This window comes from Furipterus horrens, unplaced genomic scaffold (assembly GCF_987537825.1).
Source record: "Furipterus horrens unplaced genomic scaffold, mFurHor1.1.pri manual_scaffold_4, whole genome shotgun sequence".
NCBI lineage: Eukaryota > Metazoa > Chordata > Mammalia > Chiroptera > Furipteridae > Furipterus > Furipterus horrens.
The window spans coordinates 1,728,331-1,755,740 of NW_028327174.1; the positions used below are offsets into that span (position 1 = coordinate 1,728,331).

The 27,410-nt window shown below is 64.3% G+C and overlaps 1 protein-coding gene across 1 annotated transcript in view; it reads right to left on the reverse strand.

Moving 5' to 3' along the window:
- Positions 1-27,410, reverse strand: part of TBC1D22A (TBC1 domain family member 22A) — a 136,531-nt gene that overhangs the window by 97,478 nt on the left and 11,643 nt on the right. The window contains exons 2-4 of the mRNA XM_090272247.1: positions 25,002-25,058; positions 24,049-24,350; positions 19,953-20,129 (exon numbers count right to left, since the gene is read on the reverse strand). Of these exons, the coding sequence (XP_090128373.1) occupies positions 19,953-20,129; positions 24,049-24,350; positions 25,002-25,058 (536 nt within the window). The remainder of the gene's footprint in view (positions 1-19,952; positions 20,130-24,048; positions 24,351-25,001; positions 25,059-27,410) is intronic.

Sequence of the window (27,410 nt, forward strand, 5' to 3'; positions counted from 1 at the left end):
GGCGGGAGAGCGCCCTGGGGTGTCTCTCGTGAGGGCACTGACCGCCTGTGAGGGCTCAGCAGGCTGCCTGCCCCGGGTCATGGGCCAGGACAGGCACCGAGGCAGAACAGGAACGGGCGGCCCAGGCTGAACCCCCGAGGGCGGCCCGCCCGGCCAGCGGGCACCAGCAGACACTCGGGACCAGGCCCCAGAGCAGCCTCTCTACCTGCAGAGTGACAAGTGCCCGCTGTCCAACGGACCCCCGCCCTGGGCTTGAACCGCTGATGTGCCCTCAGGGGGGAACGTGGGGAAACGTGACCTGTTCAGCAGGTACCACTCACTGCCTGACTCGACCCCTCGTCCCCCCGACGACCGGCCCTCACCCAGGACAGAGAGGCCACAGCAAACGCCGACCGCAGCATGCAACCATCACCTTCCAATCCCAGAACCTTCTCAGGGCCCCAAAAAGACCCCTGCTGTACGGACCGCTCCTTGTGGGTTCGGGAACTGTAGCCCAAGCCGTGAGCCAGGCCTCCAGGGACGCCCCTGAGTCTCAGCGGAAAACTGGACGGCTGTGCGGCAGATGGGACCGAAGGCCACCCAGAGGGTCCCCGTGGGAACTGGGGTCAAAGCATGCACGTTATGCTTTGGTGCTCGCTCCGCTTTCCTTACCTCTCAGTTGTCAGTAAACCGTCTGCAGCAAGGAACGCATGGAGCCTCACACCTGACGTCAGCATGGCGTCGGGGTGCTCAGCAGACGGGTCACTGTGCGCTCTGTACTGACGTCTGTGATCAGTGACTGTCACTGTAACCCGAGCGTCTGAAGGTAACTGATGACTCATGAGTCCTGACCTTGTAGCCCCCGAATCCCCTCCTCAGTAAAAGGCACGGGAGACGGAAGTTCTGGGCTCTTCTCCACTGCAGAGATCAGCTGCCTCCCCTCCCCCCAGACAAAAGACAGCGTCCTGGATAAACTTGTTCCACCGCGGTCCTGAGACCTCGGCGGGACAGGGCGTTTCCGACAGAGCAGAGGCGTGAACGGCAGGGCTCCCCACCCCCGCCCCGCCTCTGTGGGCACGCCGCTCTGGGCCCTGGTCAGTGGGGTGGCACAGGAGGGTCCCCGGCTGCGGCCATTGCCAGGCTCCGCGGCTCCCACGGCCGGGCCGCACTCTGGTGTCCACAGAGAACGGTTTGGTGTCCCCCTGGGCTCTGGTGAGGATGCTGCTCTGCATGATCTCGTCCGGGTTTCACGTGGACCAGTGTGTCCAGTCCTCCCAGGTACATGCCCAGGAGGGGCTGCGGGGCCAGCTGGAGGCTCTGGGGTGGGCGTCTGAGGCCCTCACTTGGGGGCTGCACTGTCCGACGTCCCGCCAGCAGAGCGCGAGGCTGCGATCCCTCCACGTCCTCGCCAGCACTTGTTAGTGTCTGTCCCTGTGAGTGGAGCCCCCGAGCGGGTGCCACAGGTACAGTTTCTGATGGGATAAGTTATTCCCAAAAACACTGGGACCAGGCATACCCCTTCCCAAAAGGACTGCACTCACCGTGCCCGGGTGCACTGCTCACACACGCCACACACGCCACACGCGCCCATCTAGAACAGACGCGGTGAGGCCCACCGCTGTAGGCTGGATCACACTGAGAAAAACACCAAAGGACGTCCCAACTGCTCAGCCCTGAGCCCAAGGGTGCAGAACCCGGCCACTCCGAGAAGCGTGTCAGGGTGCAGTTGGGACTGCAACGCTGTTGGTGACATTTGCGACAGGAAGGTGGCCCAGGGCAACATCAGACCTGTCACCCTGCAGCTGCAGCCTTGTCACCGAGGCAGAGGCTGACGGGGTCCGTCTGACCCAGCCCTGCCGCCGAGGCCCCTTCTCCCCCACCCCCGTATGCAGAACCAGGGCGCAGCAGGGACACGCACATGCCACCGGTGGGCTCTCGGCTCCCGGCCTCCCCACGGCAGCCCCCGTCCCTGCTCTCCCAGGCCCAGGGGAAGGCGCCCACTGTGAGATCGATGCTGCAGAGGCCGAGGCGGCCACAAGAGCCCTAGAAGCTCGGAGAGCCCTTCTGAGCCCTCTGCCACCCTGGGTCCTTGTGGGGAGCGTGGGCAGCCGCACAGTGAGGACCAATGAGATGTTCCAAAGCCCCCTTAGCAAGCAAGCACTTCCCACCGCAAAGCCGCCCTCCAATTACTGAGCTCAGATCCCCTCTCCAATGCGTCTCCCGGCTCCTCCGCTCTAGAGGGGACACTGCCACACAGGAGTGTCCCGCGCGGGCAGTGCGGGGGCCTCCCCGTGGTGTTTACTGTAGAGACTCCGTCCACACAAAACTGCGTCCCCAGGTGCCATGAGAACAGGCCCTCTGTGTTTATTATAAATGTTTATGTGTGGAATGTTACATGTAACATACACGTAAACATGTTTATACACCAGTGCCCACTGGGAACTAAAAGTTTTTTTATTCCAAACGCCATTTCCCTCCTGGGATGAGGGGCGCCCCCTGCAAACCCAGAGCTCCACCCACCAGGCTCGGTCGCCTCTCGCACAACTGGTGATGAACGCCTCACACGTCCTCCTGGGAAGCCGTGCAGCTCGGATGCCACCAGCCAAGCTGGCAGGCGTGACTTCAGATCAGAGAGGAGGCCGCCGCACACACCCGCCACCACCACGTGAGCGAGGGCGGGCGGCGTCCGGAAAGACCGAGAGGCGGCGTGACGCCGACACTGAGGGTTCCCCATGCGCGAAAGTGTCTTTGAAAACCAGAAAAGTGACCAGCAACAGAAACCAAAGCAGGACCGCTGGGAGCGTGTGTCACTCACCCACACGAGGTACCCCAGAGCCTGAATCTGCTCCTGCAGCCCAGCTGTACCACATGTCCGGTCCCCCACCCCGCGGGCCTCCGGGGGCCGGGGGGTGACATCTTCGACAATGTTCCTCACACGCAGACAGCCAGACTTCGGAACCAGAGCCCTGGCACGCAGCAAAGCCTCCATCCAGGCCAGCGCCCTCTGCCCACCGGGTCTCCAACAACACAGGAGGGTCACTACAGAAAGGTGGTCCGGACCCCGAAGCTTCCACCCGCCCCAGCCCACGAGGCCCGCGACTGGCCCCCTCCCAGGAAAGCGATGCTCCCACCCCCCGCCGGGCTCTGGGCCGCACAGACGCTGCGAAGGGAAACCGCTGCCTTAGGGCCTCGCCATTAGCACCGAGTTCTTAAAATAGCAGGAGGGTTTTGTTGGGTGCACCCTCAAGTACAGAAAGGTGCAGTGACGTGATGTCTGGGATCCGCTTCAAGATGCGACAGCAAAGGACAAGGGGGAGAAACGCGGGGCCGCCGGGACAGGCGGGGCCGCAGCTGACGCGTGCGGCCGGTGACAGGCACAGGGCCCGCCGTTCTTGCGACCTTGGCGTGAGTCTGGAACGCTTCCTCACACAACGGGTCTGGAGCACCGAGAGACGAAGGCAGCACAGCCCTGCGACGATGACGGTCACACCCCCGTTCTGGGGAGATTCCTGAGGGGAGGGCCGCCCCCTCGCACACTGGCTCCCCGTGCACGCAGCCCGAGAACAGCCTTCCCCGGCCTTGGTGCTTAGGAGTGCATGTCTGCAAGGGTCCAAAGCCCAGGCACAGAGGCTGTGTCACCTATGTGAGCGATGACGCCTGTGAGATCATCCCCACTGAGAACCTCGGCAGCTCTTGGTCATTAACCTCGTTATTTGAAAACAAAACAAAACCATGCAGCGTGGCACACGAGCTGCGCGGACGGCCGGGGAGGGAAGGAAGCACTGGGCACACGCGCCTCCCGTGCTCCCTGGGGCGCCCTCCGTGCCTGGACCCGGCAGCAACACCCAACGGCAGACAGCGGCTCTCGTCCCGGACAGACACGCGGCTGCAAACCGGCTCCCCGGCACCCACAGCGCTCTCCTCCCCTGGCCAACAGCCGCCTCTCCCGAGTGCCCGGGGACACTGCCCGCCCTGTGGCGGTGGTGGTGGCGGCAGGGTCGCTGCAGCGGGGGCCTTGGCACCAGCGCCGCTCCCCCCCAAACCGGGGCTGGCGGCCCAGGGCGCACGGCCACGACGGGCCTGCACCCCCAGCCTGCACGATCATCGCTCGCTCACTTTCAGACACCGGAGCCCCACATCTCGAGCGAATGGTTTTAAGGAGCTCAAAGACTTCTGCGCGCGCATCACTCATCGTGTGACACGGAACTGTTATTTCACCGAGATTACTGTAAATCGCTACATGAAGAGCCGGCTTGCATGAACAATTAAATGATAGATATGATAAACGAGATTTATAAGCTTTATGTTCCTACAACACAAATTCCTTGAATGATTGAGTCCACGGAGCTGGGAGACGCCTCCCGGACGCCGGGTCTGTGGGCCTGCAGCTCCCCCAGCAGCATCTCGCAGACACTGACGGCAGCGGGAAGGGGGGATGCTTCACAGACGGTTTACTGTTGCTATGGGAACCGCAGCCACTCGTTTCAAAGATGAAGAATAGCTCTGTTAGGTGCTTCATTAAAATTTTTTCAACCAAATACTGCCCTTCATCTTCTCAATGGAACAAAAGACTTATTCAGAACCCGTGTGGAAGACTGAAAATAACCAGGGGCCACGCAAGGGCCGCAAGCCTGCCACAGCGCCCAGATGGACTGCCACGCCTGTGACTGAGTAAGGACCCCGGGGCGCCGGCGGAACCCCCCAGCCCTGCCCGGGACCTCGCACCCCACTGCCCCCCAGTCCCTTCCAGCTGTGCTGTGCTCACGACGCCCCCAGCCCCCACCAGCCCCGCCAGGCCCAGTCCAGCCCGTCCCACCTCTATGCTCGACCTCCGTGGTGGGTCATCCCTGGTGACACCCGTGGTCGCGAACCACAGGCCCTTCTCTGGCATCACGCTTGCAGCCATGTGGCCTGGCACGGAGCCGTGTGTAAGGAACGCTGAAAGGGCACATGGGTGGAGGCAGAGGCTGCCCAGACGCTTTACGGGGACACACCTGGTGGTCATAACTCAGCTGATGAACATCCCAGAAGAGGGGACAGAAGAACGAAAGCGGCGTGCCGCCCAAAGCTTCCCGCTCTCGGCGGCAAACAGGACTCGCCGACGGTGGCTGGCCGCGGCAAGGCAGGCGCAGGAGGGGCCGCTTCTCCATCATGCTCTCCTGCGTCCTGACGCCGTGAGCAACTCCGTGACAGAAGCGCGGGACGCAGCGTGTCTCCACGGGCCCACACTGCACCCCACGGCGAGGCCAGCCTGCTCGCATGGAACTTGTCTGCGGGGATACCGGGAATATCTAAGCCCATTTTAAGTAAAGCACTACTCAGGGGATCACTGGGGACAGACCCCAAATCCCGCCTGCAGGCAGGGCCGTGCACCCGGTGCAGGCCCGGGGCCGCCCAGGCAGGCGCGGCCGCCACTGCTCCCCGAGTGCAGGCTCCCGAGAGGCCAGAGCACACGCTGCGGCTTCGGAAACAGCCCCCTGTGTCTCCATCAACCGGAGCCCCAACCTCTCTGCCCACGGTCACGCGCTCTCCTTAAAATCCCTCCGGGTCACTTCGGCCAGACTGCGCCCGCGCGAACACTCAGCCTCCCCAGCTGCTCCGTGAGCTCATCACCCTGGGAGCCACCAAGTCCCCGAGGACAGGGCCAGGCAGCTCAGAACCCTGCAGGCTGGCGGGCGCCCTGCCCAGCACAGACAGCACCGGGACTCTGAGGGGACAAGGAGCTGGCCCGCTGCCCACCCGGCAAGGCCCTCTGAGCTCCCCGGCTGCCTGGCTGTGGCCGCAACCCCCAGCCCTCCTGGGGCTCTAGCGGGCAGAGCCCTCCGCCTACAATGCAAGGACACGCACTCCCTCAACATGGGCCTGAGCGGGGCCTTCCAGTCCGAACAATGTCGCTTCTCACCCCAGGTGCGGTCGACCGAGTCCCATGAGCACTTTCATGGCCGCAAACCAGGGCTCGGAGGCTGCCACCAGCACGTACTGAAAACTGAAACCCAGCGACGGATGCAGGCACCTGCCCGCTGCCCTGACAGCTCCGGGGCACAGCCTAGATGAGGCCTGACCCTCCCACGCAGGCCTGCCCAGGCCCCCCGGGGTGTCTCACCCTGCCCGAGAGGCTCGGCAGCACAGCCGCCCCGTCTCCCCCGGATCACAGAGCCCAGGGAAACGGGGAGGAGGAGCAGCACCCAGGGGCCCGAGCGCCCCGTCCCTGCGGTCCTGAGCTTCGTGCCTGTGTGGTCCTCGCCCAGGGCGGCAGGACAGGCAGGAAGACAGCTTTTTAAAGGGACTGTTTTGCTCAAATGTCTCAGGAAAACGGACAAGCTAGGGGTCACCGATGGTGCCTCCGTGGGGACCCCTTAACTGGAACACAGACGCTTGCTGAGACCAGGGCCTTCCCCGAGCACAGCCCCGCGGCCCCTGGGGCCCTGCCGCACCCCACCACCCCCCGCCATCCCCGCCGCAGACACGGCACCCCGCTGGGACTCGGAGCTGTTCTCCACGCTGGCCATGACGCAGTCACGAGTGGGCCTGGCGAGGGAAGGGACAAGGGAAACACTGGCTGGCCTCCCAACACGCGTGCACTTCCAGCCACGGGCCCCTGCCGCCCGCGGGGCCTGCGCAGCACAGCGGCCCGGGGCAGCACCTCCGCACTGAAAACGCGTGCCCCGCCCCCCACGCGGCCGTCCTTCCCGCTCCGACTCCGCCTGGTGACGGCTGCCCCTTCTCCCTCCGACGGGTTGCCAGGCAGCATTTTATCGGGGATCCCTCTCAGAGGCCATTGGAGGTCCCTGCCGCACGATTTATAGGTGCATTGTTTCCATTTATTCTGGTTGTACTTATAGTCTCCTGTCCAGAGCCCGCTGTGCCCTGGCAGCCATAAACCAGAGACCCCAACATGGGGCTGCTCTGTCCCTCTGCTGACACGCAGCTCGCGGGGGCTGCTGGGTAAGCGCTAACGTGAATACTAACCACTCTGCCTATCAGACCGTGGGCGTGACTCCCCTGAAAAACGACCTGGAACGGAATGTCGCTATTTCCTAGACAATGGACCGGCCTGCAGGTGAAGCCACGCCGCCCACCCAGCGCCAGTGCCCAGCGCCAGCCTCACTGCCGACCCAGCGCCAGCCTCACTGCCTCACTGCCAGTGAGGCAGCCGAGAGGGGAGAGGGACGCCACGCGCAGTGTTCTCCACAACGGCCGGCTCTCGCCAGCCAGCAAGGACGGGGCACTCCGAGACACATCTCCCGAGCAAGTCAAAACGCCCCTTAGGCTTACCAAGTACAACTCACAATGTGGGCTGCGGGATCCGAAAATGCACGAGGTGCACCCCAAACCTGGGATGGACAGAAAGGAGCTGCCATATGGCCTGGAACACGGGGACACACAGGAGCACCGAGGGAGGGAGGCAGGGGAGCCCCAATTGCAAGGAGCAGGAACCTGTCCTGGCTCTGACCCTGGTCAGGGAACCTGCACGTGACTTTGGGGAGTCCTTTCCCCGCCTGAAACGGGTAGCAGTCCCCCACACAGGCTGATTCAAATGTGAAATAAGATGTGAAACAATCAAAACAGCATTGAGGTCTGCGTGTGCACGTGTGTGTGCGTGCTGTGCATGTGTGTATTGCGTGTGTGATACACACACACTACGTGTGTGGCACATTCACAAGCAGAAGCCAGCCCATGCGGCCAGAGTGAAGGTGAGCAGCAGAGCAGCCCACTGGGAGGCAGGAAGGCAGGCAAAGGCCAGAGAGGGACGGGGTCGGGCGTCCCAGGCGGACGGGGGGCTTACCCTTGACGCCGTGGGGGACCTGTCGAAGGCATCGGGCAGAAGCCAGCGTGTGCAGGCTGTGCTGTGAGAGCACACGCGGGGACAGGAAGGGAAGGAGGACGGGCTCGCGCCCCCCGCACAGACCAGCCCGGGGGTGGCAGGGACGTGAGCGCACAGCGGCAGTGGGAGCAGACGGATGTGCCACGGCCCGGGGGGCGCTGACGAGAAGATACGTGACGAAATCAGAACGTGAGCAAAGAGGACAACAGCCTTTCAAAGCTCCGCCCCACCCCCTTCACCTTCCAACCCCGCCTCTGTCCTCCGGGAGAACTCACAGGGTTCCCACCTGTACGTGACCGCACTGACATACGTCTAGTCCACGGGGGAGCATGCTGAGCACGTGTGCCCATCTCGTGCGCCCTCGCAGGGAGGACCAGACCACCTGAGGGGGCGCAGGAGAACCCGTGCCGCGGGCGAGGAGGGCGAACGGCGCGCCAGCTCTGCCCTTCAAAGCGCTTCTGACGTCCGTGAAGGCACATGGTGGCCGCACATGTGGAGGCCACAGGGCATGGCCGCAGCGAGAACTCCTGAGCCACTGGGAACACAGGCCGGGCCCAGTGAGGGTGCGGGGGACAGGCGGGGCCCAGGGGGCAGCCACATCACCCATCTGCGGGGGCAGCTGCACAGTGGCTGCAACCCTGCCCGTGTGGGCAGAGGAAGCATCGCTGCTTCCCTAGCAGCCAGGGCGGCCCGTTGTCCTGGAGGCCCCGGGGCCCCTCACCAGGCCCCCTCAGAGCCCGGAGCGTAGCCTGGAAGCCACCAAAGGACACCTAGGAAGCCCCCCAGGAGCAGAGCCCCCTGCTCGGCCAGACGGCGCAGGCTGCCCACACCAGCGAGGGGCTGCGGGCAGGGTGCAGACCATGCAGCGTGGGCGGGCCGCCACCCGTGCAGCTCAGAGGGTGCCGGCAGCCAGGCCTCGCTCCGGTTCAGAAAGGCTGCACACGGGATCAAAGTGTGGGCCCGTGAGGATGGAGACAGGAGGTCTAGGGCTTCCCGTGGACGACGTTTCTGCGGGACAGTCGCACCGCGGACGACAGTGCGGCAGCAGTGACCTCGGGCAGCGTCCCGAGCTGGCAGGTTCGCTCCTCTTCCCCAAGCCCCTCACAGGCCCCAGCGAGCACGCAGACCCCAGTCCCGCGCCGGGGACACCGGCCTGTTGCCGGGCGGGAAAGACTGCTTGAGAGGGCTTGGAGCGGGACCCCAGCTCCGCTCCCTGGGGCTCAGAAGCCCGACAGGAGGGACGGCAGCCCTCCCTCACCCGAGGGGCAGCCCACACGCCTTCCGTACAGGGTGGGGCAAGGAGACCCCTGAAAGCGCTGCTGAACTGTGTCGCTTATAAATAGATCACGAGGAACATTTTAACATAATGTGCTTCCCAGGCACAACGAGCCGAGTCAATCAACCTGCCACCTGACAGGAGGACAGAGGCTCTGCTGACGGCTTCCTGGCAGGGGGAACACGGTGCAGCGAGCTCACCTGCCTTTCCCCAGGAAGAAAGGGGCTGCAACTGGGTCCCCTGCGGTCTCGCCCGCTCCTTCAGCGGGTGCCCAGGTGCTTCCCACGAGTCAGGAGCCGTCCTGGACACTGTGGCCTCGACTGAGTCTGGGCTCGGACACACGTCAGCCCTGGCGACACGGGAGGGTCGTGCTCCGCCATCACAAGCGCCGGGCCCAGCACAGGCTCCCCAGAAGCTTCCTGTCGGTGCCGCTGCTGCAAGGTCGGGCGTCAAGAAGCCGCCTGCTTGCCCCTTAACTACCACCTTCAGGTCAAAGCATCACGGCCGGGCCACCCTGGGGAAAGCTGAGTGTCACAGAGCTGGGGAGGGGACAGATCTTGCAGGCAGAAGGCTCCCACCTCAGGGGTGCTGACCACGCATGGAGAGGCTAACGCGAAGCAGACGCTCCCGGCGGGAGGCTCACAGAGCAGCGATCGGGGGAAACTTCAGAACCGAAACCACAGCGAGGCGGCGGCTCAGACCGCACTCGGGGGCCTGGTGGTTTCCAGTCAGGGCGCCGGGCACCCAGAGAGCCAGAGAAGCCCCCAGCCACGTGACCAGCCGCGCCGCCCGTGTGTGCCTGCTTAGCGTGTTCCTTTGGTCCGCAGGTGACGGCGACCTCCACTTTCGTTCTCCGAAGAGCGCATGCACACCCCCGTGAGTGGGCGGGTCTCCGGCCGGCCACACGCGCCCTGCATCTGACGGTCGAGGACACGCGGCATCTCAACTCCAGCGTCCCCGCAGCCTTGCGAGTGTTTGCCAAGCACCCCACATGCGGGGTGGGGACCCGGAGGCGACGGCGAACCAGCAGAGCCGGGAGCCAAGACCCGGCGTGTGCCCCAGGCAGCGAGGCTGCTGGCGGCAGGGACGCACCTGCACGGAGAGGTGTCACTTTGACTGCCTCTCAGAGCCCGACTCTGGGTCCTGGGATCCTCTGCAAAACCACAGACTCAGTGTCCAAAGGGACATGAGAAAAGCCGTGAAAACGTTTCACTGCTTCCTCAACATGTACTAGAACGTGGAAAATGTTACATCAAGAGCAACGAGGAAAAGCGTGTCCAGCTCTACGAACGTGGCAGCAACTTGGGCCGCACGTCCTGCGCAGAGCGAGCGCCACCCGGGGCCAACCCTGACCCCAGTGGCTGTGGGACCTGCAGCCGGGAGACTCTGAACCCCCTTTCCTCGGTGTGACGTGGGCACAGTGACTCGGGCTTGCGGGCCCGGGAGCCCCAAACGCAGGCCGGTGACTCGGACCTGGGGCCCAGGTAAGAACTGAATGCCTGGGGCGCACCTGCCCTCAGAGGCCCCCCGCCTCCCTCGGCGGCCATTCAGCACCACCAAGGGCAAGCGTTCTCCCCATCAAAACCCGCTCACGCACACAGGCACCGTCACAGGGAAGCGGGCACCGAGTATCAGCGGCACGCATACAGGTGGCCCTAACGTGGCCGGAAGAAAACGTGATCAGGGCCTAAAAACAGGCGTCTCCTTTGAAGCCATAATTCTATGTACATCCGGTAATTACCCCCAAAGAGAAAGCGGAGACATGAGCCCCAGGACACGGGCTACCCCAGCCGACGAGGGACGGACACCACGTGGCCAGTACACGCCCAGGGGCCTGGGAGAGGGCCCGTGACTTCCCGTGACATGAAGAAAGAGCACTGAAGTGTCTCTCAGCCTAGACAGTTTGTTTTTAATATGTGAGAGCAATTTTTATTTAAAACAACTCATTATAATCTTCTCCAGCAAGGAGGTATTACATAATTCATATCAGCAGAGAAAACAAATTTCTCTACGTCTCCGCTTTGCTTCCAGCCCCTCATGGGGAGGAGATAAAGGACGAATGAGAAAACAAAGCCCCACTGCTGCCTCCGTGCCGTGGGGGGGCGGGGGGGCGCTCTGCACAGGTAACCGAGGGGCACCGCGCCCAGCGTGAGCGGGCCCCACGGAGAGAGAGGCCCCTGTAAGAAGCTCCTGGGGGCGGAGGAAATGTTCTGGAACAGGGATGCCTTTAAGTCACGCAGCCAGGAGGCTAAGCCCTGGTGAGCCGCCCGCGCTTCGGGGAGGCCTGCTGCCCACCTGAGGCACAACCGAGGCAAGGGCAGCCCGCTCCCCACAGAGGCCGGCCCACAGAGAGGGGCGCTGCGCCTCCCGCCGCTCCCCCCAGCAACCAACCCCAACCCTCAGGGCCCGCTCGCAGCCCTTCCCTCGCGGCCCCTCCAGATGTCAGCAGGTCCACCTCTGGGGCTCAGAATGCCTCCCAAATGCGTCCCCCATGTCCTCTGTCTCCTGTGTCTCCCCCACTCCATGCCACCAAGCCTCCCTGGACCGAGAAACCCCTCCATGTTCTTCTCGCCTCCCCAGAAAAGCCAGAGGGAGTGTGGAAAGCCAGCGCAGACAGGTCGGTCTCTGCGTAGGACCCTCCGGGCGCTTCCCCCCACGGGCACCGGCCCTGGGCTCTGTCCAGGCCCCTCCTCCCTGCCCCAGCCCGGGGCCTTCTGCGCACGGTGCCCGCTCCCAGGGCGCCCACAGCTGTCTCCTCATCTCTCCACCCAGGCTTAAATGTCACCTCATCAGAGAGGCCACCACCCCCTTGGCAGGCAGCCCCTCCTCCCACCACTCCATGCCCACACTGCCTGGGGCGTGGGGGGCCCACGGGGCACCTGAGACATGGGCAAGGAGCCGCGCTCTCTTTGTGACGTGTACCCCGGGCCTCGAGGGTACAGGACAGCTTAGGACGGATGACAGGCTGAATTTACAACATGAAGGTAACACTTCGTACGTGCTGGACTGATGAGTAAGATAAATCATCAGAATTAATTCCCCATTTCCTTGCACTTGCTCAGCATGGCCGCGAGAACAACGAAACCCCGACTGTGGTCCACGGCAGCGAGCCCCTCAGCGGTACCCCTGCGTCACAGCACCACGGTCCCACTGCACCCTGCGGGCTCAGGGCTCAGTGGTCTGGGGCCTCCAGGGGCCGGGAGCTCCCGAGGGTGGCTGGCACCTGTGGGCCCTGGTCACGGCTGCCGTCCAGCTCCTGTCACACACCTGGCACCGGCAGGTGGCTGAGAATGAAGACGGTATCCCCCCCACACCCGGTAAGTGGCACTGGTGAACCCAGCGCCACGCTAAGAGCTTTCTGGGAGGGATTCACTGAGCCCTCACCGCAGCCCAGGGTCACGTGGCCCTAAGTGCACGGCCAGGGCGGAGGCCAGCCTGTCCACTGCTGTCCCCACCCGACCAGGCACCCGCCATGGGGCTGCCCACCTGCCCGAAGCTTCTCTGCAAGCCCGGACACTCCGAGAGGACGCCCAGTCACCGGGACGCACCACAGAGCCACACACCTGGCTGACGCGATGACCTTCACCCAACAAACACTGAGCACACTCACGTGCCAGACCTGCGAATGGCATCAGCCTGGGCCAAGGAAAGGACAAGGGTGTGAGCCCCGAAGAGAAGGCAGGCAGGGTCGCACCAAAACTGCACCCCCAGAACTCAGGGTCAGGAGAAGCGCGTGGGACTGAGGCCTGGCAGGCGCGGGGTCCCACACCCATCTCTGGCTCAGTGCGCTCCCTCCTTTCCCCATGTCACAAATGTCACGAACACCCAGGGTTTGCAGAGAGAACCACAGCGAGAAAGAGCCTAGCAACACTGCAGAGCTCTTTTCCCTCCGAAACCATTCGGTGCTGAGGGGCTGGCTGTCCTTGTTTGGAGGAAGACCCACACACAGGGATGGGCGCAGGGGGCAGCGGGGTCCCGGGGAAGCCGCCTGCGTGACTCCCAGGGCCCTGCAGCCCTGCGCGGGCACTGGCTCCACCCGCCCCATCCCCCGGACGGCGTCTGAAGGCCAGTCCAAGGCCTCTCTCCCTGCCTGTTAAGTCTCTAGGTGTCCGCAGTGCCTGACCTCCCTGACAGAGGCCCCGGGCCGTGTACAACCGGGGCACCTGCTTCCGGAGCTCTCCCCGAACCCGCTGCCCCGCCTCCGTCCCCAGGGCAGCTGGACGGCGCTGCAGGCGCGGGAACGCTGGAATCAGAGGCGGGTCAGTCCTGGCTCAGCCATTTCCGCCCAGGGGCCCACGGTCACATGGGAAGATCGCCCCGGGCCAGGCCCGGGAGCGTATGTCCTGGTCCCCAGCCAAGCAGGAAGGGAGAAGCCCCCACAGCCGGCCCACGCACGGCTGCCACCACACAGCGCGGCACCACTCACACCCGAGCCTGAGCCCAGCAGCACAGGCTGGGCACCTCAAGGCCCAGATCCGACGGACCACACTGTCCCACGGGGTCATGGGGAGACGGATCTCCTCACTCGACTACAGGAATAAAGTCCCCAATTCGCTGATGACTGCATTTCTGACCACCCCCCCGCACCGAGGAAACTCCCACTGAGGTACACCAGGCCTCGCCATTCTAGGGCTTCCAGAGAACCGCGCAGCAATGCGACGTGTGTCTACACTGTGCACAGAGCCCCGCCGCGAGTCTGCAGGACGCCCGCCGCCACGCACAGTCAGTCTCTCCTGCACACTCCAGTGCCTCCAAAACGCGGCAGGACGTCACTGGCTGCAGCTCGTCCCCGGGACGCATGGGTGTCCTAAAGGGGAGCGGTGCCTTTGGCCCCCGCCCCCCAGGCCCCCGCATCTGGCCGCTGCCAGCCTAGTCTCTGTGTCTGCAAGGCTGGTGGCTTCATTCGTGTGTGAGCGTGGGTTTTGTTCTCGAGTTCACACATAAGTGACACCACATGGCACCTGTCTTCCTCTGATGCCCTCGTGGCCATCCGTGTTGTCACACGTGTCAGCGTGTCCTTTCCCTCCTGCGTGTGCGTGTATGTGTGCGCACACTACCTCTCTCTTTCCATCAACACGCAGGCTGTTCCCACGTCCAGGCTCCTGCACAAACTGCTGGAACGAGCGTGGCGCGCACGCCTCTGCAGTCCGTGTTCCCGTTGCTTGGCACGAAGGCCAGGAGTGGAGCTGCAGGGTCACGCCCGCGTCCCACCCACGCTAAGAACAGGTTAGGGGCTGTGCAGCGCTGCGAAGGGGCGACGTACGCACCGCGGGGCCGCACGCTGTACAAGGCTTAATTAGGCCTGGCTTGTGAATTCCACCTCCACTTAAAATATGTATTTTCCTTGGAAATTGGATGATTACTGAGCCATTCTGACATTTGTGAATGAAACACTCGTGCGTATGTGCTAAATACCACCAGTCCACGGCGCTCCGGTCCGCGCCCTACGAAGAGCGGGGAGAGGGCAGGGACGCCTCATTTGCTTCCATTTGTGTTTTTAAAAGGCAGGAGGGGACGGCCACACCCGCAGTCACCTGGCCACACACAGAACCCTCCTGAAAGGAGGTGAGAGAGAGGAGGGGCTGTGGGAGACCCGTGTGTCATTATGAAAGCCCTCAGGCCCCCCCTGAATTTTTAAACATTGCATAATGGAGCCTTTCCAATTTAAAAAAACCTGGGAAACAAAAAGCACAAAAGCATACTGCCCACTCCAGACTGAAAGTGAGCAGCCCTTGGGCCCCCGCCCCCGCAGAACATCAAGGGCATCTCTCCCGGCGCAGCCTGTGTTACGCTTCTGAATACGACTAAACACATCTAGACTTTGATTAAGCATATAAACTAAGTGTTGATCTAGACAGATAAACAACGTTAATAACAATTTTAAGTAAAGATCATTTTGAAAACATACAACCATTAAAAGTGATGGTTATGAAGACTAGCAGCAAGGGGAAGGCTCGTGACATAATATTAACCGGAAAATAAACGAGTCACAAATCACATCTACATTCTCGCTGCCTCTATGAAAACCGTGGAGGGGGCTACAGGGACAAGAGCGGATGGGACGCGGCAGCCAGCATGGCCGGCCGCACACCGAGCGCGGGGCGCGCTGCAGGCCACCTCGTCCCGCCTCCCCAGCGGCCGGGAGGTGAGCACCGCAGCCCCCGCTCACACGTGAGGAAGCTGAAGCCAAAGGGTTTAAAAACAAACGAACGAATGAAAGAACAAACCAAGGTCACTGTGAGCAGAAGGCGCGGCGCAGCCCTGCCTGGTGTGACCCAAAGCCCACACACTTGTTTTCCACGCTGTCCCCAAGATGCCAAGACTCACGGGGGCAGGGTGACCGCCACGGCGGCTTCTGACTTCGCTATCACGTGGTTCTTTGTACTTCCAGAACCTGCACGGGCTATGCTACACGTTGAGTAAAATGGGTTTAAAAAGATAGCCTCACCGCATTTTTCTTAGGACATCTCATGGTGAGAAAAACGGCATTCATTATTCAATAAGCACTTGAAGCAAACTCGAACTTTTCCCTTTAGGACCAATTTAAACATAGTCTAAGATTTCTCCAGAAAGCCTTCCCTTGGTGGTAACAGCTCAGGAACTGGCTCAAAACCAAACCCAAAGCTTTACCGGCAGCATTTCACGCCGCCCAGTAAACTCAGAACAAAGGTGATTTTCTTTGCTCCGGTCAAAACCCAGCGTTGCCCTCATTTTCGGCAGCTGCCTTGGTGTCTGTCCCGACCTAAAGGACTTCCTCCCGGGCAACAGCCCGTCGCGACGCGAAACGGAGCGGTTTTCCACCTCCCGGGCCTCGCGCTTCCAGTCCTTAAAAACGTCCTCCTGTTTTCCTGCTCTAACCAGGCGACACGGAAGCCTGTGTCAGGTCTCTGACCGTGGACTTTCCGCGTCCCGGGAAGGCGAGCCAAGCATTGTGCCACACAGAGGCCTGACCGTGGGCTCCGCCTACAGACTCGGGTCTGGCTGGGGGTTTTTGCAGTTTCCAGGACTAGATCATGGCTACGTGACGGTCTGTGGCCCTTTGGAGTCTCGACTCCATTGCGGGGGCGGGGGGGGGGGGTGCATGGGGAACAGGACACAGGCCTCATTGCAAATGCCGTGTCTGGAGGTGAAAATTCAAAGCTCACTCCTTCGTTTCCTCCACACCCCGCACTGCATGCGGGTCGAAGCCACGCAGACATTTCCTGGGTCTCTAAATGTGTCTGGACCAGTGCTAGACACCAGCCACAGGCTAGCTGCTACAATGCAAGGAAGGCAGAACACGGTGTGGGGACAGACAGGCGACAGGCTGTGTGAGCGGCACGCGCGGCTGGCTTTCCACCCCACCCCCACCCCCTCCTCCTGCCGCTGGGGCGCCAACGTCAGAGCGCCCGGGGCCGCAGCCACGTGAGACGCAAACCTCTCAGCATCCCTAGCAGCCAGGCGTGGCCCCGTGACCCAGCTGGGTCCGGCACTGCTGCCCTGGGAAGGACACAGATGCCACAGCAACGGCCCGCACCTCATCACAGATGATGGCCGCCCCCTGGGGCCACCTAAGTTTGGCCTCTCAGACAGGGCCGAGCGCCAGCGCCGGGTTCCTGCCCCCAGGTGCCTCGCTGAGAAGAACACGCCCCCATCTGTAACAATAAAGCCCACCTCTGGTCTTCTGTAGCCTGCAGCCAAGCCGACTCCGCGCCCACGCGCCGGGACGCCAGGGACCCCTGTCAGCGGCTGAACCAGAGCTGCCAGGATCCACGGGAGGGACACGGGGCGGACGGCACCGGACAGATGCTCGTGGTCTTAGCGCCGCGCTGTGTGCTGGTCACTGTCACTCATGGGATGAGGGACACGGTCAGAGCAGGTGATAGCTCACCACCTGGGGGCCTGAGGGACACACTAACACTCCGTGGGAGGTGAAAGGGGACGGAAGCCAGGTGACAGGGACAAGTGCTGCAGAGAACAAGGAGCAACTCGCTCCTGGGGACCCTTTCGCCTCTCCCCAGCCTGGGCCCCACCTCCTCCCACGAAAGGGAAGAGGCGCCAGCCCAGCACATCCTCACCCGCAAAGGGGAGCATTACAGAGGTCAGCGCCACTCCCTGTGAACGGACAGCAGGCTCACAAGCGCTTTCACGGCTACTGTGAGAGCCCACGCAGAAAACAACGCACCGCCGTCCTCCAGGCCACTTCACACGCCCCCCCATAAACCGGGCGCGTGCCACCCCTTTCCTCTCGCCGCGAACCCCAAATCCAGGAACCGCTTAACTTCGGAAGCTCTGGGTCTCCCTCCAGGCTGTTAGATCTGACAGTTAAATGGGATGCTGCAGAAAGAAAAGCCGGCTTTACAGAAGAACAGGGTTTTTGCACGGTACCCTTCAATCTAGCCTGACACACTCACGTTTTCCCAAGCGCCTGAAAAGCTTACTCTGAAGTGTGACTTGACTTCCACAAGCTCCCAGCAGGAAGGCCCACGAGAAGGCCCTGGCCCAGGACGGAGGCCCCTGCCAAGAACCGCGCTTCCACCAACTCCCTGCGCGGCACAGTGGGTGGGGACGCACTCAGCGCGCACCGGGAAGCCGCGGCGACCCCGGGCCGTGCCGCACCGCCCACCAGCACGCACAAAGATGACCACGCCCGCCCGCCGCACGGAGCCAGGTCAGGGGGTAAGCAGGCCCACGCAAGTGGAGATGAGGAGGAAGGACTAGCGTTCCTGCACCTTCCCGGCGGCCGAACACTTCCTTGCACTTGGTGCGCAGTGCCTGTGCACCTGGAACTGTGACCGGAATGCCTGCAGGGGCGCGCGGGGACCGGGCGTGGAGGGTCCCGGCCGGCTCCAGGCCGGGCCCTGGTGAGGACGCGGTGCAGCCAGCATGCGACGCAGGCAGCCAGCCCACGGAACCGCTGCCCGCCCTGCCGCTCGGGCTCAGCCCTGGCCCCGTGGCACCCACACGCGGAGCTGCGGCCCACCTCGCCCGGTGGTGAGACCGCCACCCCGTTCCCAAGCGGCCCCGCCCCCGCCACACTGGGGACAGCCTAGGACGTCACCGCACAGGGTGAGGGTCCACGTCTGAAGGAGGTTCGCGTGTCGTCTGTATTGACGCAAAGCCCAGCGTCATCGCAGTGCCCTCGGGCTGGCAGGCGCCTAGGCTGCCGCGCCCCGCGGGGCCTCAGGAGAAACTCGCTGCACGGCGGGAGCCTTCCTGCGGAGAGAACCCATTGTGGAGACGCACAGACCCGGGTGTCCGCAGCTCCTCCTGGATCGCCGGGCCCATCTGAACCGGGCGGTCAGAGCGGCCTTCGTCGGCGTCAGCACAGCCCAGCACCACGGCTCCTGCCACGATGCCCGGGAGCACAGGTGAGCGGCCCAAGTGTCACCAGGAGGAACACGAGACAGCCCACCCTGGGGGACCTGCGCTCTGACAGCTGTCAGCTCTGCCCCCGGACGCGAGGCAGGGGTCCTGCTCCAGGCACACAGGGAGGAGACGTGGTCCCGCGAGCGCCCGGACTAGAAAGAGGAGGTGAAGGACGTCGGCATGTGACTGCGGCCCGTGCCACTGCTGCATCTCCTGACTCGGACATGGCTGGGACGGTGCTGAACGTCTGTCCTCCAGGACAGTGAGGGGACGAGACCTAACCGGCTCCCGGGGCCCAGGGGAAACGCGCACACGCGGCACCGACGGAGGGGAAGAGCGCCGACGTAAACCAGGCTGGGTCTGGGTCCAGTGCTCCTCCTGCAACGCTCCTGTAAGCGCAAATTACAACGAACCCCGAAGTTCCGGGCCACCCTGCCCAGGCCCTCTCTGAAGGACGCCTGGGACAGGGGAGCGGGGAATGGGCAGTGTGTCCGACAGGCCCAACCGGAAAGGAAGCCCACTGGGAGGGAAAGCCCCCCATGAGAACGGCCCCCCGCCCGGAGCAGCCGCTCGCAGCCGCAGGGCCCCGCAGGCCAGGCCCGCCGCGTCCACGGGCCTCGCGCGCCACCTGCTGGCCGAGCAGGGCACTGCCAGCCACGGGGCCCCGACCCTCAGGGCTCCATCCCGGCACCTGCCTCCTAACTGGGAGGGATCAGGCCACCCCCTGGAAGCGCCGGTGCCGACAGGGCCCAGCACAGAGTGGCCCTGCACTAAGAGGAGACACACAGCTGAACGCAGGCAGGCTCAGCGGCGCTCCAGGAGACGGACACGAGCGCGAGCCTCGGCGCATCCACACGGGCCGCAGGACCCCCGAGAACCGCAGTGCTGGCTGCCGAAGGCCTCCCACGGCTGCCCCGCCTAGGACAGTGCTCCCAGCTGGCTACTCTCTCAGTGCCCCGGGAGGCCCCAGCAGGAAAGGGCAAACTGAGCCGTGGCCCTGACGTCAGTCCACAGGGCTATGCAGTGAGCACTGAACAGCTGGCCCCGCGGGCTGCCCGAGGGCCGCTGTCCTCCTGCCCGGCCTCGCGGGCTGCCCGAGGACTGCTGTCCCCCTGCCCAGCCTCATGGGCTGCCCGAGGGCCGCTGTCCCCCTGCTCGAGGGCCGCTATCCCCCTGCCCGAGGGCCACTGTCCCCCTGCCCAGCCTCATGGGCTGCCCGAGGGCCGCTGTCCCCCTGCTCGAGGGCCGCTATCCCCCTGCCCGAGGGCCACTGTCCCCCTGCCCGGTCTCGCGGGCTGCCCGAGGGCCGCTGTCCCCCTGGCCGGCCTCGCGGGCTGCCCGAGGGCAGCTCTAAGGAGCCAGAAGGGCACCACCAGGCTTCAGAAAGAGGAGAAGCTCCCTGATCCAACTGCATTGGAAGCACATGAACAAGGGACGTACTCAGGGAAGCAAGGGCGTGAAAGGGCAGCAGACGGGCCCTCGTCCGGAGCGAGCCGACGGCACAGCCGCCAGCCTGACACTTACCCAGGTCGGTATTGGGGCCGGCGAGGAGCTGCCGGAACTTGTCCAGCCGGGAGGCCTCTCTTTCGCTGACCGCCGAGCTGCTGAGGGGGCTGGGGTCCGACGCCCCGCCGGGGGCGGCCGTCGCCGAGTGGGGCAGAGACTGGGACCTCTGCAGCGGGACTGCGCTGCCGGCTGCTTCTGCGGAGGGAGAGACGGAGCTGAGGCCGGTCCCTGGCCTCCTGGCGGCCGTGCGCACCCCGAGAGGCTGCGAGCCGTCTCCCTTCTGGATGCGGCCGGGCCATCCTGACCCCTGTCCCAGCACTGAGCGGCGTGGACACTGGCTTCTGGGCCAGTCGGATGAAACCGCTGACCCCTTCGCTCTGCTGGCAGAGTATCAGTCACCAGTGAGACAGCCATGCCCCACATGAAAGCAAGACAGTGACGCCACATGATCCAGGCCATGTCCAGGCTGGACAGCGGCCAGGGAGCCCCCAGGTCAGGCGTGCCTGGCGGCCGGAGCCGAGCATCTGCTGGAGCAGGGCCAGGAGGGGCACCTGAGTGAGCTGGAGGGGAGCCCCGGGCCCCGTGATGGAGGTGCAGCGCAAGCAGGCACCACGGACAGAGGCAACGGCCAGGGCACACCAGGGGCCGGGGCACAGTGAGAGCCCACTCCCCACTGTCCCCAGAGCCCAGGGCCCCGCCACCTGATGGGTCCCAGACGTCCCTGAACTCTGTGAGGACACAAAGAAACCCAACCCCACTGCAGGTGACTCAGTGCCGAGTGCAAGCTTGCCCTGCCTTCGCGCAGGGCACCAGGGGCCCACGGGGACCCCAGGGCTGAGGTGAGGCGGCCCGGGACCGGGCACAGACAAGGGGAAGAGCTGAAGGCCCTCGGGTCAATCGACGAAGAGCCACCAGGACCAACAAGAGACCCACAGCAAGAGGCCCAGGGCTAAACCCCATGGAGTCATCCCACCTTCAAACTGGAGTTTACAGTGGGGTGAAAGACAAACTCCTGGAAACAAGACAAGGAAGCGGCCCCACGGAGGAAACGGGCTGCCAGCCACGTGTGGCAGCGGCTGCCAGGAGCTCGTTACACCAAAGCACGGGCGGGAAGGCTGCACCAGGAGCCCCCGGGCACCGAGGAGTGGGAGACCGCAGGCTCTGGGCAGAGTCTGCCCAGATAAGCTCCCAGAAAAGCCTGCAAATGTGGGCCCAGGGGAGAGAGCACCTCCCAGCCCCTCCCAGGCGCTCCAACTCCTTTCCCTCCTTGGAAGCCACTGCTCAACCTAACCTCAGGCCTCCCCAGGGAGGGTGGCCACACTGGGCCACAGAACCGAACCTGCTGCATCTGTTATCTGCAACCTTGGCGACGATGCCCGTGTCACTGCCAAGGCGGGAGGACCCACTCACGCCCGAGCAGAGCACACTTCTAGCCACCCCCAGAACGGGGCAGGCAGCATTTGGAGGGCACAGTGACAGCATCGTCCCCAAAGAGACAGGGAAATGGGCAACCAGGTCTCCCTGCCACTGTGAGTGAGAAACAGCGACCTCCCGCTGCAGGGTTCCTGAGGGTGGGGTCTACTTCCACCAGGCAGCACCTACAAAGACCTGCCGGGTGGTCATCAGGGCGTCAGCGCAGCAGCTGCACGGGGCCAGCCCGGGGCTCCACAACCCCGTCACTGCACTCCCAGGCCACCGACGAGTCAGGCTCTGGCCCGAGCGGAGAGCACAGGCAGGCTGTGCGGGCACCGCGCCGGGCGGCATCTGCTCCGCACAGCAGCACACGGGGAGCCGCAGCACCAGGCACAGCGCCGGCCGTGACGCGTCCACAGAGCAGGGCAGCGGTGCTCTGGGGGACCGGGGCCTGAAGGGGAGGTTCCAGGGCGGGAAGAACTGCAGAGCATGGTCCACGTGAGCAACAAAGTGAACTGGAAGTCACAGGTCCCACACCTGAGCGGAGGCCTGGACCCAGGGGTGGGGGTCCCTGTAAAGGGACGAGAGTGGGTGACGTGGGGTGAGGTCACAGCGGCCGGAGGGAGACATGGTCACCAGGCCCAAGGACAGCTTGGTCTACTTCAGCAGCACTTATGTGACTGCATCGGACACCAAAGAGAGACAAAGGTAACTGGGAGAGGTCCCCATCTTCAAGGAACTCCTGAACCACGCAGAAGGGACGGACAGGCAGATGGGACCCCACCTTCAGGAAAGGCAGGCCGGACCCGCCAACCTGGGACCTCCCCTCAGCCAGGACAGCCTCCCCTGCCCTCAGAAGCCTTCCCTGATGGTCCGTGCCCTGGCCTGCCGCCACAAGACAGAAGAGGGACCTCCAGCCCTGAACTCTTCTGGATCCTGGCTAGGCCCCAGCACCCCGCCTGCCTCACGGAAGTGACAGCACCCATGCACACACGGCTCCCCCTGGACTGCCAGGCAGCACATGTGTCCGGGGCCTCCCTGAGCAAGGACCAGTCCCATGATGAGGACCAGCATGGGCGAGTGGAAACGGAAGACACACCACGTGTTCTGCCCCCGCTGGGACCGAGAGCAGGGTCCCAGCAGGTCTCTCCCTGACCACGCCTGCCCGTGTGGGAGGTAGTCCTGGTGGAGTGGATCACCTTGGGCACGAGGGGATACAACCCCGGCCCCCAGCCACTACGTGCAGCAGCACACAGGCGCTGCCCCAGATGTGACAACCAAAAATGTCCTGAGACACAGCCCCCTGTCCCCTGGGAGCAGAACCACCCGCTGAGAAGCCCTGCTCTCCAGGCAAGGCCAGGGTCTGAACTCTGGCCCAGCCCGGGGCGCACATGGGGCAGCTGGCGGCCCCTCCGTGCAGGCTGCTGTCACATCTAGTGATCTGATCGGTCACCAGGGCCGTTAAGGCACCTGCCACACAGTGACTGGTAAATGCCAGTAGCATGATCACTCCTGCAAGTGCAGACAACAGGCTTGTCCAGACAGCAAAGGAAAGATGACCCACTCCGAGGAGGTGGGGGGCAAAGGGCAGACTGTCACCAGCCCCTGCCCAGCACAAGCTGCTGGGAATGCCCCTCACTGGGCTCTTACAGGAGGCAGCAACCCAAGGCTCCACCCTGGCTGGTCAGGCTCCCCCAGTCACTCACCACGTGGCGTGGGCTAAATGCTACACCCCCACCTCTCCTATGTTGAAGTCCCCCCTCATGTGATAGGGTCCGGAAGAGGGAACTGTGGGAAGCAATCTGGACTGGATGGGGTCATGGGGGGACCGTGGTGCCCTTGGAAGAGTCAGGAGACAGCCTGCTGCCCCTCTCTGCTCCCCACTGCAGGAGGACATGGTGAGAAGACAACCGCCTGGGCCCAGAAGAGGTCCCCAGAAAGCCCAGCCATGCTGGCACCCCCATCTCAGACTTCCAGCCCTCAGGCCGTGAGCTGGCCCCACGTGACGGCCGCCCACCAAACAGGATGCGCCATACTCAGCCTACCCATGGGGGCACCACGGTCCCAAGCACAGCACTGACCCATTGCAATGCCCGTAAAGTATCCCGGTGGTCCGACGCCCCAGGCCCTCCGACACAGGAGCAGAGCAGCAAGAACAGCCTCGAGGAGGGCCGCTGAGCCCCAGGCACTGAGTGGGTGGGTGGGGGCTCCCGCCCTGGAGGACTTCGACCCCAGCAACCCAACATCAGACCCTGCCCCTAGAGACCCTGAGCCACGTGGAAGTGTCCCTAGAGGCAGGTCCTCTGAGCCTGCAGCCACCCCTACAGCTGGAGACACCCTGAGAGCAACCAGCGTGTGCCTAGGAGGGAGGAGGGTCCCCGAGCCCTGCACTCCCTGTGGCCCTCTCATGCCCAGCCCATGGGGAGCCTACACCCTGCCCCCCACAAAAAGGAGAGGGGCCCTCAGCCGGGGGCGGGGGGACAGAGATGAGCGTGGCAGCTTCTGCCGGGAGGGCCCTAGGGGCAGCGCTGCACAGGGAGGGCCCTAGGGGCAGCGCTGCACAGGGAGGGCCACAGGCCGCCCGCCACCCCCCTGCAGCCCTAGCCCCGCCCACCTGCAGCCCTAGCCCCGCCCCCCTGCAGCCCGAGTCCCGCCCCCCTGCAGCCCTAGCCCCGCCCACCTGCAGCCCGAGCCCGCCCACCTGCAGGACAGGACGCATGGCTCTCGCTGGCAGACTTGGCCAGCCGGAGGTCGCCGCCGGGGGCCGGAGGGGGCTGGGGCAGCTCGCGCCTCTCCTGCCGCTGGCTGTGGCTGCGCAGCACGCGGTGGGCCGTCTCCATGACCACGTCGGTGTTCAGGCTCTCGGCCGCCATGGCCAGCAGCTCGTCGCCGTCCTCACCGGCGTCCCAGGCATCGCTGGTGTTGCTCTCAAACTCCTGGAAGGTGCTGACTCTCTTGGCCTTCACGGGCGTGGTGGGCGCCTTGGGCGTGGCCCTGGGCAAGCTGCAAAGCAAAGGCGGTTTGCTGCCCTCAGGCCCTGGGCTGCTCCCCGCAACCAGAGGGAACCCCCAGGTGAAGAGGAGCAGCGCGCAGCCTCCCCGCAGCTGGCAGGGAGGGGAGAAGGCGCCCACAGCTCCGCCGCCACCAAGGCCGGGCACAGCAGCTCTCGTCCCCGTGTCCCTGCCACCCTCCCCGAGGCAGCGCTAGGGGCGGGGGCTGAGGGACGGCTCACGGACGTGGGCCTTCAGGGTATGGATGGGGATACGACCCCCACCGCAGGACTGCGCTCTGTGTCCTGTGACATCTGGGACAGGGCAGTCGGCAGGGCCACACCTTCCTCTCGCTCACCTTGGGCGGAGCAGCCAGACACAGGGCATGGTGCAGCGCCCATCGAGGGAGACCAACCCCCACCACCCATGCACCAGGCCAGGCCCGCCGGCTGGGGGTGCTGGCCCCATGTCCCCTGCACGGGCAGCCCGCTCAGAGCTGCAGCTTCCCCATCTGCCTCCCCTCCAGAGGACAGTGTGCTGGACAAGGCTGCCATGTCTCACACCAGCCAGTGCCTGACACGTGTTTGCTGGTGAACAACTAATTTCCTGCCCCGCCCAGGAATTCCGGGCCTACCCGCCCTGGGACAGCCAAGGTGTCACTTACGTGCCATGCAGCAGAGGATCAAAGGGGGGGTGCTGGGCGCCATACACGTGCCGGATGCTGATTAAAAAGAAGGAAAAGCACGTTAGCTCCTTTCAGCTTCCCAGGGCCCACCACTGACTCAGGGAAAAGGCGCGCTCCTGGGACCCAGGCGCCTGAGAGCCACCAGCCATGCTGCCCGGGCCACCCTCCGGCCCCGGCACGGGGACAGGCTTCTGGGGGCTGCCGGCTCCTCAGCAGCAGGGGCAACCCGGCAGCGCCACGCTCGGACAGACTGAACGCGGGCCACGCGGTGCCTGTCAGGAGACGCCCAGCTGGACCACGCTGCCGAAAGACAGAATGCAGACTACAGAGAAGGACAAACGCCGTCTTTTAAAGCCTTAACGGTCGGAGTACGTCTGCACTACAGACGGGAACAGAAGAACCTGGGCGGCAGACACCCACGCCGTCAGCTGAGCAGCCCCGCGCGCACCCCTCCACCCGCGGAGTCCGGGCCGGGTGGCCACGTGACCATGCAGGCCCCTCACGGTGCATGCCAGTCCCCTTGCCCAACAGAAGAGGACCGCGTAGCTCACACACCTCCGGCCCTTGCTTCCCCTCTTCCTGCCTGGAACTCAGACGTGAGGCCTGGGGCTCTGCAGCCACCGTGCCACCTGAGAAATAAGCGGGAGGGCTAAAGCCACCACGACGCGGGCCCGGCCGCCGGCCCGCGGGGACCACCCCCCAGGCCTCCGTGCAGGGCTCAGACAAGCCCGCCGGCGAAGGCTCTGGCAGCCCGGCGTGCCCCAGGCGCGGCCCACGTGGGCGTGTCGGTCAGCACACACACAGGCTGTATACAGACGAGTGTTCCAACTTGTAAAGCAGAACGAAACCCTGCCTCTTTCACTCAGCGACACAGCCCGCCATTTCCCCACGTCGTTACTAACCCTCGACTCCCTTAAACGCAGGTCCTTACTCGGCACGTGCCGCTTACCAGCTCACAGAGCACACGGGGGCGCATAAATCCAAAGGCAGGGTCACGAGAGGGCGCGCAAGGCCTTCCCGTGGGCTCCTCTGAGCCCCGCAGCCCACTCTGGGTTTACAAACCGCAGTGAGAGAGCGGGAGCCGCCGCCCCGCCCCACGGCCCCGCCACAGGGCTGCCGCCCAGTTCTGCAGCCGACGCTGTCTGCGAGACCCTCGCCGGCTCGGCACGGTGACCGCGACACAGCGGTGACACCTCCGTGCCCACCACCGCAAGCGGCACGAGGATGAGGCCCCAGAACAGGTGGCCTGGGGCGTGAAGAACACGGCTGGGAGGGCCGCCGGCACACGCAGCCACGCACAGCCACGGGCCGAGGGGCCCGCCCCCGCAGCAGGAGCGCAGGCCTCGTCGACACCTTCTTGAAAACAGAGGACTCCTCTGTCATTCAGGGGGCACAGTCAGCAGAATAATGGCCTCTCAAAGGTGGCACCTCCTAATCCCAGAACCTGTGGCTGTTGGCTCACGTGGCCAAGGCGGCTCTGTGGGTGGATGTGCTTAAGGACATACACCGTGGGGGTTCACCCCGGTTACACAGGCGGACCCCACCTGCTCCTAAACCCGTAGCAGCGGGCAGCTTTCCCAGCCGCGCGCGGAGAGCTCTGAGCGCTGCCACGGTGCTGGCTGTGGCGACGGAGGAAGGGGGCCACGGGCCAGGACTGTGGGGGCTCCAGAGCTGGTAGGGAACCGAGGGACAGAGAGCGCAGGGGGCGTGCCCCAGCAGCAGGTCACCAGGCCAGCTTCCTGCGTCCAGATGCCACACGCCGGCCACCAACCCCAGCACCCTGCCTCGCCCTGAGCTGGAAGGCCCCCAGTGCTCGTCCCCGCCTGCTCAGGGGCGACTGCCAGCCTGACCTGGGCGTTCACCGCTCCTGCAAGGCTCTGTGTCTGTACTGGAGGCTCGCGGAGCACAGGCCGCGCACCCCGCGCCCTGCCCACGTCGAGGCCGTTTCACCCCCAGTGCCACCCCAGGCCCCTCGGTGCCCTTGTCCTGCGGGCTTCACTTAATGTGGGGGGGGGGGGGGGGGGTAGCCGTAAACCAACTTTTCAAAACCATCCGTACACGGGAGCAGCGCGCAGACAGAGGCAGAGCTGCTCTGGGGAAGCCAGGGGGGAAGCGGGCGCCCACCCACAGGCTCGCCGGGCCGCTCAGAGAGAAGATGGAGTTCCAGGAGCCTCGGCAGGAGTTGGGGGGAGTCACTGAAAAGCCACTGCTCTGGTTACTTCTTGAAAATACACAGCCTTGGAAGAAAGGAGAGAAAAGTAAAAAAAATGAAAAAGAACAAGGACCAAGCAGACAAATCTGCAGCCAGATGGAGAGGAGACTCCAATCACTAATGTTGGAGAGGAGGGCGAGGACCTCACGCCGGCCTAACAGACACCAAAGGACTAT